Below are 20,145 nucleotides of genomic sequence, written 5' to 3'. Positions count from 1 at the left end.
CAATGGTATTTCAGAGCACATTTTGAGTCTAAAATGTGGTTAAAAGAGTAGAAGAAATCTGATGTAATATTGGACAGCTCTCATATAAAGGGAAACAGTTACAGATAACTGAAAAGCTGTATTTTATATAAACTTTAGATTGAAATAAAGTGACAGGCATTATATTTGGGTGCATAAAATAGACAAAAACCTTTTTTGCACAGCAGCAGCAGTGAGATAAGCAATGAAGGAAAGTGATCACCTTGGGATTTGGTGAAGGAGTCCACTGTGAGACAATTTTTTTTAAATTAATAGCTTTATTTATATTGCACTCTCCTTAAACATGGTTTACAAAGTGCTTTCAAAGAAGACAGTCAGGTCATGTGCCCATGCCTTATAAATAAGCCTACAGCTGAACTACTGATTAACTAAGCCCCTCTTCTTGATGACATGCTCCATTGCAGTCTTTTCAGAGATGTCCAGGTTGACCTTGTACTTGGCCAGGATTTTCAAGATGGGCCTCAGCTTTAGCCACCACTGAGTCTTTGGAATACGATGACTGCAGAGGGAAATCAATGAAATCAAGAGATCAAATTATTGAGTAAATATGTAAAACATTCTTTCTGAAGTTGCATTTAGTTATTTCAGCGCACTAGATAGCAGAAAAGAATAGAAATGCGGTCTCACTCAAAGTCAGTCTGTTCTGACAGTTCTGCCAGAGGCTGAAAAACCAAAGCTCTCTTCCTCATGCCCAACACGCAGGCTGAATCCTGAGAGTTGGCGAAGATGCGACCTTGAGGTTTAAGGTTTAAACAGCACAAGTGGCATTAGCACAGGGAACATCGATGGTCAGCAAGTCAATACAACATTTTGCTTTCTGAGGTATACTAAAATCTCACCATGTCTGTAGCATTCCTTCAGCTTGTCAGTCAACCACAGGACAGACTTCATCCCCATCTTTGTGCCAAAATTCCTGTCAAAAGGACTAGGGGTTCCACCCTGATAACATACAGGTTTCCTTTAATGCATAATATTGAACTGGGTGTCAAATAATGATCTTGGAAACAAAAAAACAAGAAGATCTTCATTAAGCAGTTCACCTGCTGCATATGCCCAAGGACGTTCTTCCTGCAGTCAAACACGCCCTTACCCTCCTCTGAGTACAGGTTGAAGATAAAGTCAGTGGTGTAGTTTGCATTGCACTTCTCATTTCTAAAACAAAAGTAGAATAACAGATAAGATATGACCTTCCTGTGGTGAACCCTATAAATGTAATAATGTTGATAATTCCCTCAAACCTCAGAATGAGTCCTCTCTTCACTGTAGTCTTCATCTTCTCCACCAGATGTTCCACATTTAGCTACAAATTAATTATTTTTTTTTGAAGTCAAGAATAAGAAACCTGTGTTTAAAAATATCCACATATCCATCAGTGATTCTCATAACGAGACAGACAAACCTCTAAGTCATGAATGTTGAAAGGGTCTTCATAAATGTAGGCTGCATCAGCTCCACCTGCTAAACCAGCCGTGGTTGCCAGATAGCCGCAGTATCCTCCCATAGTCTCTATAATGAATACTCTTCTCTTGGTTCCAGCAGCAGATTGCTTGATCCTGTCGCACGTCTACAAATGCAGACACATGAGAAGAGAACAATGTGCTGCATAGGACTTTGATGCTTTGTTGTTTTGTTGTGCTTAAGAGTGTGCCAAATAAGAGCTTTACCATAGTTATGGTGTTGAGGGCAGTGTCAGCACCAATGCTGAAGTCGGATCCAGGAACATTGTTGGACACAGTAGCGGGAACAACAACGAGTGGGATACACAGCTCCTCATATTTCTCTCTAGCTTGCACCAACTGCAGACCTCCCAAAAATGCCTATGAGGAGAAAACAGTAAAAGAATGAGTGTCTGTCGTTCTTGTTTATGTGCTCTCAATGTGGCAGGAAGATACGGAAACAGAGTAGACTGGTTTCATCCACACAGAAACTCACCTCCACATTTGTTGTGGGTAACTGGCACTGACCGAGGGTTGGTTTTTTGTGTGTGTGTGCGTGCGTGTGTGTGTATGTTTTGCAATTGCTGTAAACCTGTTTCTGTGCTTGTTTTGGGTTAATTGGAGGTGCATGTACTGGGTTGTGCTTCCACTCTAGTGCACAGATGCTCTACACTACAAGCTCAGCTGTCACATTTTCCTGATTTTCTGTGTAGGCCAGAGCCTACTACATGCTGCAGTCTGAAGGCAACCTACACTGTAAGAGGTCTGGGTTCTATTTTTAACTGTGAAAGTTAAAAATAGAGAGGGTAGCTGACCTATGGCACAGCTGGTTCTAGCTTTGGAGTTTGTGTTTTGTCATTCTCCAAGTGGGAATTGGACACTCCCTCATGGGTGCAAATGTAAACACATGTTAAATACGTTATTACTGTGTTAAAGAGATGTGAAATGCTGCATCAAATACATTGTTTGTTTGTTTTCCTAAATGTACTGTTTTGTGTATTAATATTTTTAAATTATAAAAGAAATCAACTTAAGCTTACTGTGATACAATGTATTGAATGGCAACGTTTATGCTAATACTGTACATGGTCCCTTTTAAATAAAACTACTTAATGAATAATAATAATAATAATAATACCTGCATTTACTCTTTATCCCTGCTCAAACCTAAAATATGTAGGTTATGGTGTGAATACCGATCTACCTGTGGCATTATCACAGTCTAATGCTGCTCACCTCAAAGCCTCCGATAATGATCACAGCATGAATGTTGAACTTAGTGATGCTCAGACTGATCTTCTCCATGAACTCCTGAGGCAGGGATCTTCAGAACAGAAGAAAGCCACATGATAACAGATTAAATCTCCCTAAGATAAAAGTTATGGAGATGTAAGACTTGTAACACGCACTCTCATTACTGCACTTGTCACCTCTCACCTCTTTGTGCCCAGGAAGGAGCCCCCCTTTCCAGTCCATCCTGCCACTCCAGACCAGCCAATGGGCTCAATCTGTGGAGTCACAGAGCATGTGCTCTATCGTATGTCATGGCTGTGCACAGTTATGGTAAACAGCTGTTTAAATGCTTAAACAGTAAATGGTCCCTGGTCTGGCTTATTTATTTAATTATTAATTTTTGCATGCAATTAGATTACAATTCCATGGGCCAAGCCATCGAAGCCATCATGCACAGCCAACATCTGGTGGCCCTGGAGGAGTCCAGTTCTGACAGCTGAACGGACTGCAGCATTCATTCCAGAACACGGAGCTCCCACATTCAGTATGGCGATGTTGATATTACTCTGGCAAAGAAATATTTACAGAGATATTTGATTTTTATTAAAAATATTTACAGAGAGATATCGTTTTTCAATGAGGCTTAATGACTGAAAGACAATTTATTCGGTAGCACGGCAGTTTCAAACCTTTGCCTCTGGGGGGCGGACATGAGCCAGCATCTTGTAAGTGTTCCAGTTGTTCTCAAAACTCCTGTTGCCAGAAATTAGAACAAAAAAAATATGGACATTGAAAAATTATTGCAGCACATGAGCATTTCGTATTAGCAACACAAAAGTACATGTCTCACTTTCCCCTGAGCTTCACCGCATCATCATACCGCCCCTCAGCCATGGCTGTTGTGACATCTTTAGTCTGATATAGGTGAAGGTGGAAGGAAAACAAAAATCTGGGTCAGATATTCTAAAATATCAACCCCAAAGCCAATTATAGCTTGCCTACAGTATCTCATACATGTTATATATTCCATATTGGATACTTAGAAGATCCCGTGTGTCGAAATCTGACTTTTTGTGTGCTTAGGATCTTAACTCACCACTTGCACACACTCCATGAGCGGAAGTCTGACAGCCATGTTTCCCGACAAGCTGACCACACAAGCAGGAGTCTCTGGTGTGGCCTCCAGTAGAGCCATAACTGATTCCACTCCCATTCTGCTTGCCTGAAACACATTTTCTTTACACAGTTAACTTTATAAAGAAAACAATACCAGCCGGTGATTCATTGTGAAGATCTTACTGAGACATTACCAGGATTCTATCAAAGGCAGAGGGAGTCCCTCCTCTCTGCACGTGGCCCAAGATGGTTGTGCGCGTGTCAAAACCTAGTTTCTTTGATACCAGCTGCACAGACAGATGATTTATGAGCAGTCCTTCTAACTATAGTTGAGCTTAACGTGGTATTCTGGAGTACTGCCAATACTGACCTGTTTGACATGATCACAGTTGATTGGTTTACCTTGGCGGTCCATCGCTCCCTCTGCAACAATGATAATATTCAAGCGGGTGCCACGGCCTCTTTGCTAAGAGGGACAGAGTAAAACACAGTATCGCAATTCAGTTTTCATGTATGGACTGTAATGAAGCCAAAGTGAACATGAATGTGAAATCCACCTCTGTTAGTCTTCTGAACAGATGCTCCTCCCATCCATCATCTGGGGGCATCTCTGGGATGAACACCCAGTCAGCACCACAGGCTAGAGCTGTCACCAAAGCCAGGTAACTGGAAACCAAACAAACTAAACCAAGTAATATTTTTTCTAAAACTTTAAAATATCTAACGCTAATATTGGTACATATTAAAATGAGATTTTTGTTGTAAAACTAATTCCTAGAATAATGATAATAACAAACACGATAAAGGAATGTGACCAAGTAAACATAAGATAAAACAAAACAAAACATCGTCCTCAATTTTAGAGATGATATCAAGAATTTGTGGATTGTTTTTAAAGAAACTGGGATGACATAACTTGAACACACATATATCACACACAACTCATCACCTCCATTTCCATCTATTTTGGTGTCAGTGCCATATTCTGTGGTTCCACAGAGATAATGTAATTACAGCTTTGTGACTACTGAACTGACACTTGCACTGACGCGCACAAAACACTCACACAAGCTGTACTTACCCACAGTGCCTGCCCATTACCTCCAGGATGAAGGTCCTCTGGTGACTGCACAATAACAGATTTTGGGTCAGGAGTTCTGAAATCAGTTGTCTCCTTTGTTCACATTTAAAAATGCGAATGCCTCTGGGCATACCTCTGTGCGGTGGTGGTGATGGCATCCACGATCTCTATGATGCGATGCAGGGCAGAATCAGTGCCGATGGTCATGTCAGTTCCACAGAAGTCATTGTCAATGGAGCCCACCATGCCAACAATATTAAGGTGGGAAGCGGACTTGGCCTCAATTGCCGTGATCTTACCTGAGGACCAAAATGACAAAACACTTGACAAATAGGCTAACAGCAGTAAAATGCACCTTGCCACGTTCCATAACTAGCCCTGTGATTGGCTGGTGATCCAGAATCGGCGCCAGGCATAGGCAACCCTGAACTGGACAAGTAGTTTAGAAAACGATGGATGTTTCATAACAACATGAGTTTATTGTGTCGCTAAGAAAAGTGAATTCTGTGTTTCTCACCGGCTTTAACAAGGTCTGCCAGCAGCTCGCTCCACTCTGTTCTGAATTGGTTTGCACCCGTCAAGCTGCCATCACCTCCAATCACACACAGGTTGGTGATGCCCAGCTTGACTAAGTTACAAGCAGCCTTTGTGCGACCCTCCTTGGTTCGGAAGTCCTGACAGCGGGCACTGCCGATCACAGTCCCACCCTGACGTCAGGCAATGAAGAAGGGTTTCAGACCCCGACAAGAATCACAAAGAGGATAATAAGGAGAATGGCAGCTGCAATTATACAAAATCTAAGCACAAATGTTTCATTTCTATTTAGTATTGCAATTTAAAAATGCTGATATTTAGCTGCTAGTTTGATCTACTGCTTTAGAGTGTAGCAAAAAGTTAGTCTGTGACCATTTTTTAACATAAAAAACAATAAAACAAACAAAAATGAAAACCCAGCAGTTTTTGCATCCTTGTGTGTTCTCACCAGCTGCAGCATCATTGACACACTCTCCCACGTAGCAGGGCGGATATTGTCTCCTCCATCTACTAGACCCTGGTAACCCTGTTAACAAACAAGAACAATATCACCTCAGTGAAAAGGGTCATATCTTGGATAAAGCTTTGGGCTTAATAACACGGGAATCTTAGTGATTATATAGTCAGCTACTCTACTCCATCAGTTGATTTTATTATTATGGTGGGGATATTAGGCAGTGGAATATATGCCATATAGAATCAAATAATATTTTTAAATTTTAAAAAGAAAAATAACAAGCATAGACTTTTTATTTTATTATATATTTACTGTTAACGGTAGTATTAACTGAATAACAATATTAGGTATGGTAATAATAATAATAATGGATTGGATTTATACAGCGCTTTTCAAGGCACCCAAAGCGCTTTACAATGCCACTATTCATTCACTCTCGCATTCATACCTGCAATATTAGGTATGGTAGTTTTGGTTTGTTGCACAAACATCATGCCGAAACTGAACATACCACCTGGAGCTCTTGAATCTGTGTTTACAATGATTAATCTGAAGAAACCAAATGAAGTTAAAAGCAGAATTTACCTCATGCACAAAGAAGACCTTGGCTCCAGTGTAAATTCCCACTCGGACTACGGCCCTCACAGCTGCGTTCATACCTGCAGGAATAATGTATAGGAAACTTATGACAGCACAAAAGTTTGGTTTAAATTTTTGGGATAGATGCGGCACTTCAGCAACTTCCTGCCTAACATATGTATGTCTAATGATTTAAAGTCTGAGTGGTTTAAAGTTTTGTACCATTGCCCACAGCCAGAGGGTTCTGGGTTCAAACCTGTGCTAAAGGTCTTTTGCGCAGAGGTTTCTTGTTCTCCTTGTACTCCCACTGCCATCAAAAACACACAGGAGCAATTCTCCTGTGATTGCCTTTGGCTAAGGTGCTGGGTTACACGTGGAGCTGGCCCCCACATGCTACATGCATGAATATCCACCACTCCTAATCCTACAGATTTTCTATACCTATGGCAGGGATGTCACACTCCTTTTACAATATGGGGGTCATACGGTCCACTTCGATCTCGGGTAAGTTAGATCAATGAAACACCTTTTTCTATCAGTACAGAGATGTTTAACTGCACATTTAATCTTTAGAATAATTTAGTATGAGAAAAAGCAATGCAAAGTCAATTACAACAATATATCCCAGTTTTCTGCATAACAAAGTCGCCACAACTCTTTGGGCATAAATTGTTAGAAATAAAATTGTGTAAAATGACAGAAAAGGTTCTGGTAGCTCATTCTGCAGGCTGTCCTGCAATTATCAAATACGAGTTTATATTTATTAACAAAAATATTCTATTCTTTTATTACTGGACACATTGTTAAAAACAGAAATGAGAATAGGAGTGAAAAAAAGGGAAGGTTTATGTCATTTGTTTATCTATTATGGTGGTATGTAAATGGCCATAAGAGAGGTCTTTATTGATAGGAAAAGCTGTAAAATGCATGAAAATACAGTTAAAAGTTCAAAATGATGCCCTTCTTAAAAATTTATGATAACTGGATTAGCATATTTTCACAACCGATTTTTACACCTCAGCCTCGTGGGGATCACTAAAGAATATTCCACCCTCGCTTGCATTATTTTTAGTTTTACATCAAAGTCTGTCTGGTTGTCTCTAAGTTAGTGGGGTAACTCGAGTAGGCTATTTACTCTTTCCAAGGCACCATTTTCTTTGATAATAATCTGCACTGATTTAGCACAACTAATCTCTGCAAGTATAATGACAGTTCTTTTTTTAGACTTCATATTAACATGCTTCATCAGCTGATAAACACCAAATGGGAGCATCAAGAACCACAAGAGAGCTGATAGCGGTAAACTGCTGGAAAGGAAACTGGGCCTGTGTCTGCTCTTTTGAAGGGGTTGTTTAAAGGACAAGATATGGAAAATTAACTTTAAGGGTGTCAAGAGCATCTCCACTTATGGTGTAAAAAAGGAGAGGAGAGTAAGGAAGAATTGGACTGCACTCCCACTCTATCTCCCCCCTTTACAAACACATGACAGAAAGGTCACGCCTCTAAAATTAGCCCCCATAACAGATACAGTTCTACAGAGAAAGGTGGAAGAAGAGGAGGAAGAAACTTGGTAAATGACATACAAGTTCTAATGAGGATTATGTATTTTAGGTATTTTAGGAAAATAAAGAAAGGTTAGAGATATCCAGTTTTGCACTCTGTTCAAGGATCTTATACATTTGAGATGGAAAAAAAAGGAATCATTTGAATAGCTCACTGCCTCACATGCTTACACTACAGGATTGTGTGGGGTCACTGACACGCCTCCCAAAGGTCACAGTGGAGATATTCCTCATCAAGTTAAAGGTCAGGGGAGCATCTATCTCTGTCTGTAGTTCTACCATGTCTGGGTGAAGTCCTTCATGCTGCCCTTTTACATAAGTTATCCATAAGAGTGGATAGCTCAGTAGTTTAACTCTTTAGAAGGAAAATCATTAAATATGATCAGTGAGTAAAAATTTGCGAGTAGTTACAGTCGATATTAAAACAGAGCTGCTGTGGTGATTAAACATGGCAGTGAAGTTTGTCTGGGCCATTCTTAGCACTTTAGCTAAAACTGATTTACAGTGTTAAGTCTAATTCATTGTTATATATGCACAGTTTGTATTCATTATGTTTATTATTTGTCTTTGACAATCAAGAACAGTTTCAAAGACAAGACTTAAATTCTTGACTGTATTGTCACTGCTGATGAGTCCCTAAGTGCTGATTTTCACCAGTCAAATCTGCCACCTGCTGAAACAAAACAACAGCAATACTGCCTGGGCACACCATGCTCCCCGGAGACCATCTACTTACCCTGGGCATCGCCTCCGGAGGTAAGCACGGCAATTGCCCGACCCACTCCCATCTTCGTGGGGTCGGTAGGACTCTGTTGTGCCATGGTCCTGGAGCTGAAGCTGACTGGGAGAAAGAGACCTTGAATGCAGAAATCCCTGCCACCCTGCTGTACTGTGTACAGTACAAGGAGCCTCTAAGTCAGCCTGCCTGTTATGGAAGGTAGTAACAGTTGCAAAAGTGCACAGCCCAACTATCCTGTTGGCAGACATTCGAGGCACACATAGTTGTGCTTACGCATTTAGACACACACACACACGCACACACACACACACACGCTCTACCAACCCCCCTTCCTCAAAATATGGTTTGCCCCCATGGTGTCCCGTAAGGCCATTGGGCCACAGTACAGCCAATCTAACAATGCCCACCGCCACTGAATAGGAGCATGGCAAGGTTGTACTCTCATGCCAAGTCAGAGGAACGCTGCACAGATCAATGCTGGCGGTGATGGTGTTTACTTTAATTGCAGTCTGGCTTACCAGCATCCTCTGCTGAGAGGTCATCACCACCTGTGGAGGAAGAATTAGAATACAATGTTATCTAAACTATGATCCTACCACAGCTGTATGTGACTTAACTGTACATGAATCACTGGTTATTTTTTTTACAAAAAGCAAACCCATAAGTCACTTTAAAGTGCAAACTGGCATTTCACTCACATGACAGACCCTCTCTACAAAAGATGAGCTTCTCCAGCATTATCCTTCAGCATTTTCTCTCCTATCCATTTTGTAATTTAAAGCATTAGTGATCCCTCTGCAACATCCTCTACAATGCAGTTAGTTTACTCCCACAGGCTTTATCTTTTTTGTGTTTTGCTACAGGCTGCAGTTGATAGGCTGGCTCCTTAGGAATGAATGCCGAAAAACAAACAAAAAACACACGGTTATATATATATATATAAAAAAAAACCACAAAAAAAACACCCAGCACGCCCCTGCGGGCGGTTTATCCTTCAAGCTCGGGTCCTCTACCAGAGGCCTGGGAGCTTGAGGGTCCTGCGCAGTATCTTAGCTGTTCCCAGGACTGCGCTCTTCTGGACAGAGATCTCCGATGTTATTCCCGGGATCTGCTGGAGCCACTCGCCTAGCTTGGGAGTCACCGCACCTAGTGCTCCGATTACCACGGGGACCACCGTTACCTTCATCCTCCACATCCTCTCGAGCTCTTCTCTGAGCCCTTGGTATTTCTCCAGCTTCTCGTGTTCCTTCTTCCTGATATTGCTGTCATTCGGAACCGCTACATCGCTATATATATATATATATCCATCCATTCGCTTCCGCTTATCCTTTTCAGGGTCGCGGGGGGGGCGCTGGAGCCTATCCCAGCTGTCATAGGGCGAAAGGCGGGGTACACCCTGGACAGGTCGCCAGTCTGTCGCAGGGCCAACACACAGGGACAGACAACCATTCACACTCACATTCACTCGCACATTCACACCTAGTGACAATTTGGATTAATCAATTAACCTATCCCCACAAGCTGCATGTCTTTGGACGGTGGGAGGAAGCCGGAGTACCCGGAGAGAACCCACGCAAACATGGGGAGACCATGCAAACTCCACACAGAAAGACCCCGGCCTGATGGTGGAATTGAACTCAGGACCTTCTTGCTGTGTGGCAACAGTGCTAACCACCGTGCCCATATATATATATATATATATATATATATGGGCAAGAGACGAAGAGGCAAGAGACGAAAACAGGGCGTTGTTGGAATGCTACTACGCAAGTAACCCCGGCGGAAGGGGCTACATGAATAGGATGCGGGACCTATGGATTCTTCGATATCCAACATCCACAATGACGGCGAAACAACTAGTAGCTCAGTGTTCCAACATTCGAAAGAAGGGACTGCTCTCACAGCTAGAGATTGACGAGGTACAACACAAATGCTATGGCAAGGAGGAGTCAGGACGCCAGGTCAGGGGGGAGATATCATCACCCCCACCCGAGATTGGGTACATAGCCCCAAGTGCGATAGGAGAAGGATCGTTGAGTGCGAGAGGAACTGACCTGAAAAATAGGATCATGGCCAAGCTTGAAACCTGTATCCCCCGTAGTCGGTTACCAAGATTACGTGAAGTACCCTCAGAAGGTCTGCTAGATGATGTTAATGCAGCACTACGGACAATACCTACAACCACGATTACCGACACTAACAAGCTGATCTACAATACGGCAGCAGTGATCAGTGAGATGCTTGGCTACAAGTTGAACAGCCACAAGGGGCAGTACCCTCCATGGAGAAGGAGGCTAGAGGGCAAGATCAAAGTAGCACGGAGGGAGGTTAGCCAACTAACAGAGTTGCAGAAAGGTGCGACAAAGAAGGTGCATAAGAAATACAGCAAGCTGTCCATACCTGAGGCCTTGGAAACTGCCAAGCAAAGACTCATAGCCTTGGCCAGCCGCTTGAGGAGATACACCAGAGAGATAGAAGGCAGGAGAATAAACCAGCTGTTCTCCACAGAACCAGCAACCCATAACGGCAATGCTCAGTGGCTAGTGGATCTGAGGGCAGACCACAGCGACCTCCCTGAACAGGGTCCAGTAACCATCACAGTGGCAGATATCCAAGAAAGGGTCTCCAGTATGAAGAGTTGGACAGCACCAGGGCCCGACATGGTTCACGCCTACTGGCTAAAGAAGCTGACTGCACTCCACGAGCGTCTGGCAGCACAAATGAACCAGCTGCTAGTTAACGAGAGACACCCGGAATGGCTAACCGAAGGTCGGACGGTCCTGATCCCCAAGGACCCCAAGAAGGGACCGGTCCCCTCCAACTACCGACCAATAACCTGCCTCAGTACTACATGGAAGCTCCTGTCAGGCATCATATCAGCTAAGATGAACAGGCACATGGGTCAATACATGAGCGGGACACAGAAAGGGATTGGCAAGAATACCAGAGGCGCAAAACACCAGCTACTGGTAGACAGAACAGTCAGCCGAGACTGCAAGACCAGACTGACCAACCTGTCCACTGCCTGGATTGATTACAAGAAGGCCTATGACTCAATGCCCCACAGCTGGATACTGGAATGCCTAGAATTGTACAAGATCAATGGGACCTTAAGAGCCTTCATCAGGAACTCAATGGGGATGTGGCATACAACACTAGAGGCCAACTCCAAGCCCATAGCACAAGTCACCATCAAGTGCGGGATCTACCAAGGAGATGCTCTGTCCCCACTGCTGTTCTGCATAGGCCTGAACCCCCTCAGTGAGATCATTAACAAGACTGGCTACGGATACCGACTACAGAACGAAGCAGTTGTCAGCCACCTCCTGTACATGGATGACATCAAGCTGTATGCCAAGAGTGAACGAGACATCGATTCACTGATCCACACTACCAGGCTATACAGCAATGACATTGGAATGTCATTCGGACTGGAGAAGTGTAGTCGGATGGTAACAAAGAGAGGGAAGGTAGTCAGAACTGAGGGGATTGAAGTACCAGAAGGCAACATTGCAGACATAGAGGACAGTTACAAGTACCTGGGGATCCCGCAGGCGAATGGGAACCATGAAGAGGCCGCTAGAAAAGCTGCAACCACCAAGTACCTGCAGAGGGTCAGGCAAGTCCTGAGGAGTCAGCTGAATGGTAAGAACAAGATCCGGGCCATCAACACGTACGCCCTGCCCGTGATCAGGTACCCTGCTGGGATAATAGGCTGGCCAAAGGAGGAGATAGAAGCCACTGACATAAAGACAAGAAAGCTCCTTACCATGCATGGAGGGTTTCACCCCAAGTCCAGCGCCCTGAGGCTGTACGCTAAGCGGAAGGAAGGGGGCCGGGGACTGGTGAGTGTCAGCACCACAGTCCAGGATGAGACAACGAACATCCAAGAATACATTGGGAAGATGGCCCCAACTGACCGAGTGCTCCGTGAATACCTCAGGCAGCAGAAACCCAAGAAAGAGGAGGGAGACGAGGAACCATCATGGAAGGACAGGCCCCTGCACGGTATGTACCACCGGCAGATAGAGGAGGTGGCTGATATCCAGAAATCCTACCAGTGGCTGGACAAAGCTGGACTGAAAGACAGCACCGAGGCACTAATCATGGCAGCACAAGAACAAGCTCTGAGCACAAGATCCATAGAGGCTGGGGTCTATCACACCAGGCAAGACCCCAGGTGCAGGCTGTGTAAAGATGCCCCAGAGACAATCCAGCACATAACAGCAGGGTGCAAGATGCTAGCAGGCAAGGCATACATGGAACGCCATAACCAAGTGGCCGGCATAGTGTACAGGAACATCTGTGCCGAGTATAACCTGGAAGTCCCGAGGTCAAAATGGGAGATGCCCCCAAGGGTGGTGGAGAATGACCAAGCTAAGATCCTGTGGGACTTCCAGATACAGACGGACAAAATGGTGGTGGCTAACCAACCGGACATAGTGGTGGTAGACAAACAGAAGAAGACGGCCGTAGTGATCGATGTAGCGATTCCGAATGACAGCAATATCAGGAAGAAGGAACACGAGAAGCTGGAGAAATACCAAGGGCTCAGAGAAGAGCTCGAGAGGATGTGGAGGGTGAAGGTAACGGTGGTCCCCGTGGTAATCGGAGCACTAGGTGCGGTGACTCCCAAGTGGCTCCAGCAGATCCCGGGAATAACATCGGAGATCTCTGTCCAGAAGAGCGCAGTCCTGGGAACAGCTAAGATACTGCGCAGGACCCTCAAGCTCCCAGGCCTCTGGTAGAGGACCTGAGCTTGAAGGATAAATCGCCCGCAAGGGCGTGCTGGGTGTTTTATATATATATATATATATATATATATATAAAAAAGTCTCCTCTCAGTTCAGCCAGTCAATAAGTCCAATTCAGTGCTGAACCAACAAGACCTCAGGGTATTCCATATAGATGACTACTGCTCACAAAGCCTGTAATTCACACAGCAATTTACACTTGTTTGTATTGTTTGTATGCAAGAAAATGTACAAATCTTCTGCACCACAAAACTGTGCCCATTTTTTTCTTTCACCTGCACACACATTATACCTTGTTAGTCCCCTGTTGACATGCACAGTTATGAATCAGATGAGTAATTACATGCAGCACAGTATTACACCTCCAACAGCTGTGGGTACAGGCTTGTTTGTGTATGAGTCCAGAGGGTTTTTGCAGTTTTTAAAAATGTTTGATGAATCACACCTGAAGAAGCTGAATTAATTGAGGAACCAGCACGGCAGAACGAAATACATTATTTTTGGTCTCCTAAATTAATGTTGAATTAACTATATTGCTATGTGTTAGATGAAAAATGAGACAAAACAAAGCTAGATGAAACTCAATATTTAACACACAAATAATAGTTAAACAAACCAATGTGTGGGATGTCAATTTTTGATATCGATGCATGTGTGAATTGATTATATATGAAAAGTAAGGATCAATATGACAACAAGCTAACTGCAACAGTTTGGTCTGTTGCAGTTAGCTTGTTGAAGCTGACTTTAAATAGACGCAGGAGCTGCTATCTGTAAACCTCACAGGAACCCCTCCCCTCCTTTCCCCCATTACTGTGAAAATGCACAGTCATCCTAACTGAATATGTCAAACCGTGTCATTTTTCTGTATTTACTACCCAGTAAGGTATGACAATTTACCAAAATAAAAATAAAAACAACACGTCAAAAGTTCCTGAAAACAAATTCAACCAGTCAACCGGTCTCATACTGCCATTTGAATAAAACACAGAGTGAAACATAGACCATACGGGCCCATACCAAAACACACAAAGGAACAAATTTTACCTTGGCACTTCTTTCTTAGCCAGAGGAGCAAGCAGGCCAACAGGGTGGCACAAAGAAGCCACAGAGCAATGAGGAGCCCTGAGTGCCACATCCTCCCAGTACCTCTGTTCCTTTGAAACCATTCTGATCTGTATTAATAGCTTTGATATCACTTCTTCATTGTGGAGTAGTGAGCTTCATCGTTTAAGCATGTTGGGTAATCAGATACAAATTGCAAGTGTCTGCAGCAGTCAGACGGCTGGGTGGATATATTAAGATCATGTTTTGGTTTGTGTTAACGAGTGAGACAGTGGGTTTAAGCTTCAAAAACAAAAGGGAATTGGTAAAGTGCTAAAATAGTCAGAAGATGTTTAGGATGTTTTTGGCCCCAGTCACTCAGGCCTAGAGACCAGTCAGTTGCTAGGTGAAATTGGTTGCAAAGAGGTACACATTATTGTACCAAAAATAAATAACCTCAAAAAACAACTGTCTGTACCTTTAAAATTGCCGTATGCCGCAGAGTTGAACTCGCCAGACGATGTGTTCTGTAGTTCAGTTCATTATAACTTTGTCAAATTTATTTAAAGAGCTGACAAACTGGTTTAATGTCTCTCTGTTGGTACAGTATGACATTATAACAGTGGTGTCATGTTAAATGGGGTCAGTGTTTTTTAAATCGATGGCTGACTTTGCAGCCAGCAAGCTATGCAGCCACGTGACAATGACACTGGAGTGGCTCTCATACCAACACAGGTTAAGATTACAGCAGTGAAGCACAGGCAGACTGACAAATAACATGCATTATACACACAGCTACAGTATATTTTTGAGGACCCCCACTAATATAATGGACACCTCAACCCATAATCTCAGCAGCATACCTAAATGTTTGACGTATCCTAACATTAAACCAAATCTTAACTGTAACACCACGTCCTCACCTTTTTCTAAAAAAAACCTTTCAAGGTCTCAAAGTCTAATTCTGTGTCATAGGAACAGATTAAGACTTTGGGCGCACATACACAACCAGACAAGCTCATGCATCATGATAGTTTAAAAAAGAGCTTTAAGTTAAATGGTTTTCTATTGTTGTGATTCATCAACTCATGTCATCTGTGAAGGTCACGACTCACAGCAGCCCCTTTAAGAAAACACCTTTCCTTCAGTAAAATGACCTCTAAAGCAGATACATCACTGTGGACAAAAGGCAGCTTTGTGCACCATCTTTCGAAAAATTGTGTGCCCCTGGTGGTTTGAGTGACATGCAGCTCTCTCCTGAGGCGAACCCCAATCAATAGCACCATTTCCAGGTAATCCCTGCTCCTGTCTTCCTGACACTGTTAACACTCACACTGGCTGTAATAAACCAGATGGATCAATACAAGACCAGTTCAACACAAAACACTTCCATCTCAGCTAATGCAGTGATATGTGGACTGGATATCCCTGCAATCTGATCCCTCACCATCTCTAATTATCCAGTTGTCTGTAATATTCTGTAATTTATGTTGTGATTAAGACTGTGATTATCTATCTATCTATCTATGTAGACATAAAGAATCATTTTTTTAAACATTTTTTCATAGATTGACTTTTCCATAGTAATTTAGATTAAGTTTTTAAATTTCTGCACTACTACATTAAATGTTTTAACTACAGGTTACATGTTTAGTAGTTACAGGTAAAACTGACGTTTTTGCATACCAAAGGGTCACAAATAAAAGAAAATGTTTACATTTTTGTCAGATATGGTGAAACAGAGTCGTTGCATTTGCTGTTTGTGAATGAACATGATTAACATTGTGTCAGGCCCTCAAAGGCCCATACTGAACCAGAGAAACTCTGCTCATTGGTGTGTTTTATTACCTTAAGTCAATCTAGGACGAGTATATTGTCCTAGATTGTCCTAGAAGTATTTTGTAGACTTTTGTAGACTCTAGACCTGGCATTGCATGAAGTTAAAACCACTGTGGTAAAAATTAATCAGAATGAAAAATAGATAGTGAAGCAAAAGGCCATTTTGAGGTCAGCACTTTGCTCCCTTTCAACATAAATCCTGTACGCTATTGCTCTCCCTGATCTTTAAATAAAGGGGAAAAAAAACCCCTGACAGATCCTTGCTTAAACTCACAGTCAGCCAAGAGATGGCGGCAGCATCAGACCTTTCCCATCGCTCTGTTTATGAGCACTGGAGAAGCACACGCAAAGCTTTAGCCGAATGAATCATGCACTGAAAGTGTCAGTGGATATTTTGTTAGATTTTATTGCAGTTTAATCAGCTCAATGAATGTTTTAATAGGCTGATATTTCAGATAGTGAAAAGCCATGTGGTGATAAATTTTGTGGGGTGAGCTGCCCAACCCACACCCTCCGTACCTCACTCCTCTTCTCTCCTGCCTTTTTGCTGCAGAGAATTGCTAATGTAGACCTGCACAGCTATTTATCCACTTGTTGGTGCAGAGGAGTCTTATGTTATGTATCCAGATTTTTCACATTCAGGCTAAAACAGACTAAACTGTAATTAACCAGAAAGGAAAGAAGTGTGTATTTTGCTCTTGGTTCAGCCTTTTTGTTGTTGTTGAGATAGCAGCTCCCACTTTCCTCCTTTTTTCTGCATGTTATCCTCTCCTCCTCCTTTTTCCATGGGGGTTTTATGAATTCATCAGGTTGGGCCACCAGGTTCCACCTTATTCTCAGACCTCCAACACCATTTAACATGTATTTACCCCTCCTCCTCTCTCTGAGGATTGCTCTATTTCTGCATTTGTTATCCACAATCCTCTCATTCCCATTATGTACATATCTTAATAACTCCATTTCCCCCTCTCCTCAATTTTATCCATTCTGTGTTTTTTTCTTCTAGTTTTGACCTTCAGTTCCCTTGTTTCATTACTCTCTCCCATTCCTGTATTTCTTCCCTGTTTTCCTGACCATGAGAAAGTAATGGAATGCAAACTCAATGTAGCGATGACATTTTGGGCTTCAGCCTTTCCCCTTCAGGCTTTGTCTCATACACAGTTGTCCTCTGCTAGCATGGATGTATGATGTGTGGTATGACTCTTCTAATAAGGACATGGATGAGAGAATGAAGGAAGCTGGGGGCTGTAATTAAAGACCGAGGGGTCTTGCTGAATAAGTAGGGAAAGGAGGGGGCAAAATGGTGGCTATCTGCTGCAGGAACAATAAATCAACCTGCCCCGTTAGCCGCCCTTAACACTATGACTACACAGCATTCAGCCCCCCTCTTTGCAAAAGCAATTCCGTCATGTCTTGTTAGCTCATTCGTCTTCATCAGCACCAGTGGGAGGTTCAAACCCCTTCCTCATTCCCACCGCACCTTCCAGCACCCCACCCCTCCTCCCTCCCAATGCCAGGCACCATCGGTCAAAGAAAAACCAGCCCGCATCAGCACGGCCACGGGTGTCATACCATTCTCAGACACACAAACACACACACACAGCAACAGCTGAAGAGACAACAGTTAAACTTAGCTTGGCCGTGCAGATCCGTGTCCCGCAGTAATGTTATTAATGAACGCATGGTTAACACACACAGCACACTAATGGGATTCAGGGCCAATTAAGGGATGACTAATTAATGAGACATTTCCTATAAGGCTTATTGATATGTTAATTTGCAGTTATATAAATCACAGTCTTAATTGTACTGCCCTCAGCTAATAAGATTTTCATTACGTGTAATAATGAATTGTTAAGCCAGCTGAATTTGTTGATTTACCAAGGAACATTGTTTTTGAGAACACATAACAACATTACACAATGATAACAAAGTATTATTTAACTAAATGCTTTTACTTTTTGAAAAAATCTTAAGATACCAGTTCACTTTGCATATATTCATGCCTGGGTGGTTCCCACTTAAGAACATTGTTTTAGGTCATCTCACTTCTGAGCACTGTGAGACATGACACGTCCATGCAGCAAACCTAAATGAACTGAAACATTTTTGCTGCACTATGTCACAATGACTTGCACCTCAGTAGCTTTACTGTGTCAACTGAAGTTAGATTTGATGCAATTTTCTACTACTTGAAGGTTTTTGGGTTTATGGGGTTAATTGGTGTTTCTTTTTGATATTAGGTACCTAAATTGCTGGGAAAAAGTTTTTTTTAAATTGTTTTTTGTGTACTTCAGATCATCAAACAAATAGTAATAGTAGACAAAGATGACCTGAGTAAATACAGTGCAGTTTTTAAATTTCATTCTGTCTGAAAAATGTTACCACTGGGTCTGGGGACCCGGATTGCTTGCTGTGATTAATGGAATAATGAGTTCTGCTCTCTACCACAAAATCCTGAAGGAGAATGTCTGATCATCAGTTTATACGCTGAAGCTCATGAACACTTTTGCAGTAGGACAATGATACCAAACCCTGGCAAGTCCACCGCTGAATGGCTAATTTTCCACCTATTCATGTCTTGCAAATGAAAAATGTGATATAGTTTAAACTGCCAAATATTAGCCATAGCTTGATACCATTGAAATGCTACATACATAATGGGCCTAAAATTATGATTCGCTGTATATCTATATGCATGTGATTTTCACAACACTAAAAAGCTGAGTTTCACTATTTCACAAATGCCTTATTTTTTATGAGCATTTTTAAAATTGTACTCAAGTAAAAGATCTCAGTGCTTCTTCATTTTACCTTCAGTCAGCGGTATCTGATAATTTATAGAGATAACATTCAGTTGGTGTTGTGTAAAGTAAAAACTTTAAATCCAAACTAGATACTTTTAATATCTGAAGGTACAGATGATTTCTTGCCCTTGACCCACACTGTCTGATACAGTTCAGTCTACAGTCTTCACTTTGTTTGCTCTGATTATGACTAGAGATCCGACCTGGTTGCCATAAACAGAGCCGTTTGATCTGAACGCTGTGCCATTAGTGGTTTAGGTGCCAGTGGAGAATAATAATGCAGATAAACAATGGAAATGTCTGTTGCTCCCACACAAACAAAAAGAGGCGAGATGAGAAATCTTCAGAGCTCCAACAACAGCTTCAAAACCTTTAACCGTCTGGAAATTTCTGCCTTACTCAATAACACAACACAGGAGGCGCTTTTAAAATGAACAAAGCTACTGAGCTTAATTCCACCTCTCTGCCTGTTTAGTCATTAGTATATTGATTAAATACAACCAGTCCAGTAAAGCACTTCTTTGTCTTTTATCGCTGTACATTGGAGAGCAATGAAAAGAAAGGACAAAACTTTTATTTCGACAAAATTTTTCAAAATGTTAAATCTATAAAAGCTCCATGAATGAACCTCACATCAGCTTTTTAATCAATGAATTTGGACAACTTTGATATTAAGGACACACATTGCTGATGAGTATAAACACAAATACACACTAACAAACATAGCCGCTGTCTATCAATGCCTCTGCATGTCACAACGCAGCCCAGACATTTGATTGACAGCTGTCAGTCTGGCTGAAGAGAGTTGACTGAAGGGGTCAGCCATGGTACCAGGAGGCCGCCTGTGTCGTCAGGAAGCGACCGGGAAAGGGGGATGGAAATAGACAAGGTCTGCTGTGGTGTTCTGGGCTCTCCTCTGCCTCAC

At 42.4% G+C, this 20,145-nt stretch overlaps 1 protein-coding gene across 1 annotated transcript; it reads right to left on the bottom strand.

Moving 5' to 3' along the window:
* Positions 1 to 276: 276 nt before the first annotated feature.
* On the bottom strand, positions 277 to 14,683 carry pfkmb (phosphofructokinase, muscle b). The gene is made up of 24 exons (XM_082534837.1): positions 14,578 to 14,683; positions 9,295 to 9,324; positions 8,774 to 8,878; positions 6,482 to 6,555; positions 5,888 to 5,965; positions 5,423 to 5,612; positions 5,039 to 5,204; positions 4,906 to 4,950; positions 4,382 to 4,490; positions 4,195 to 4,290; positions 4,019 to 4,111; positions 3,805 to 3,930; positions 3,559 to 3,623; positions 3,398 to 3,461; positions 3,128 to 3,274; positions 2,913 to 2,983; positions 2,712 to 2,799; positions 1,704 to 1,856; positions 1,439 to 1,603; positions 1,278 to 1,339; positions 1,080 to 1,191; positions 879 to 978; positions 667 to 772; positions 277 to 538 (listed from the first exon to the last, which is right to left on the bottom strand). The coding sequence occupies exons 1-24, from the start codon at positions 14,666 to 14,668 to the stop codon at positions 397 to 399; spliced, it is 2,478 nt and encodes an 825-aa protein (XP_082390963.1). The 5' UTR covers positions 14,669 to 14,683; the 3' UTR covers positions 277 to 396.
* Positions 14,684 to 20,145: the final 5,462 nt, after the last annotated feature.

Source organism: Aulonocara stuartgranti (assembly GCF_965226115.1).
Source record: "Aulonocara stuartgranti genome assembly, chromosome: 5".
Classification (NCBI taxonomy): Eukaryota; Metazoa; Chordata; class Actinopteri; order Cichliformes; family Cichlidae; genus Aulonocara; species Aulonocara stuartgranti.
The sequence above is the reverse complement of the archived record's forward strand: the minus strand, read 5'-3'. Positions and strand labels throughout refer to the sequence as shown.

Bases quoted from the DNA above. Each gene is read 5' to 3' on its own strand.
- pfkmb (XM_082534837.1), bottom strand. From the start codon at position 14,668: ATGTGGCACTCAGGGCTCCTCATTGCTCTGTGGCTTCTTTGTGCCACC. The intron at 1,604-1,703 runs GTAAAGCTCTTA...CTGCATTTGTAG, and splicing joins CCCTCAACACCATAACTATG to ACGTGCGACAGGATCAAGCA. The intron at 539-666 runs GTGAGACCGCAT...TTCCCTCTGCAG, and splicing joins TCAGAACAGACTGACTTTGA to TCATCGTATTCCAAAGACTC.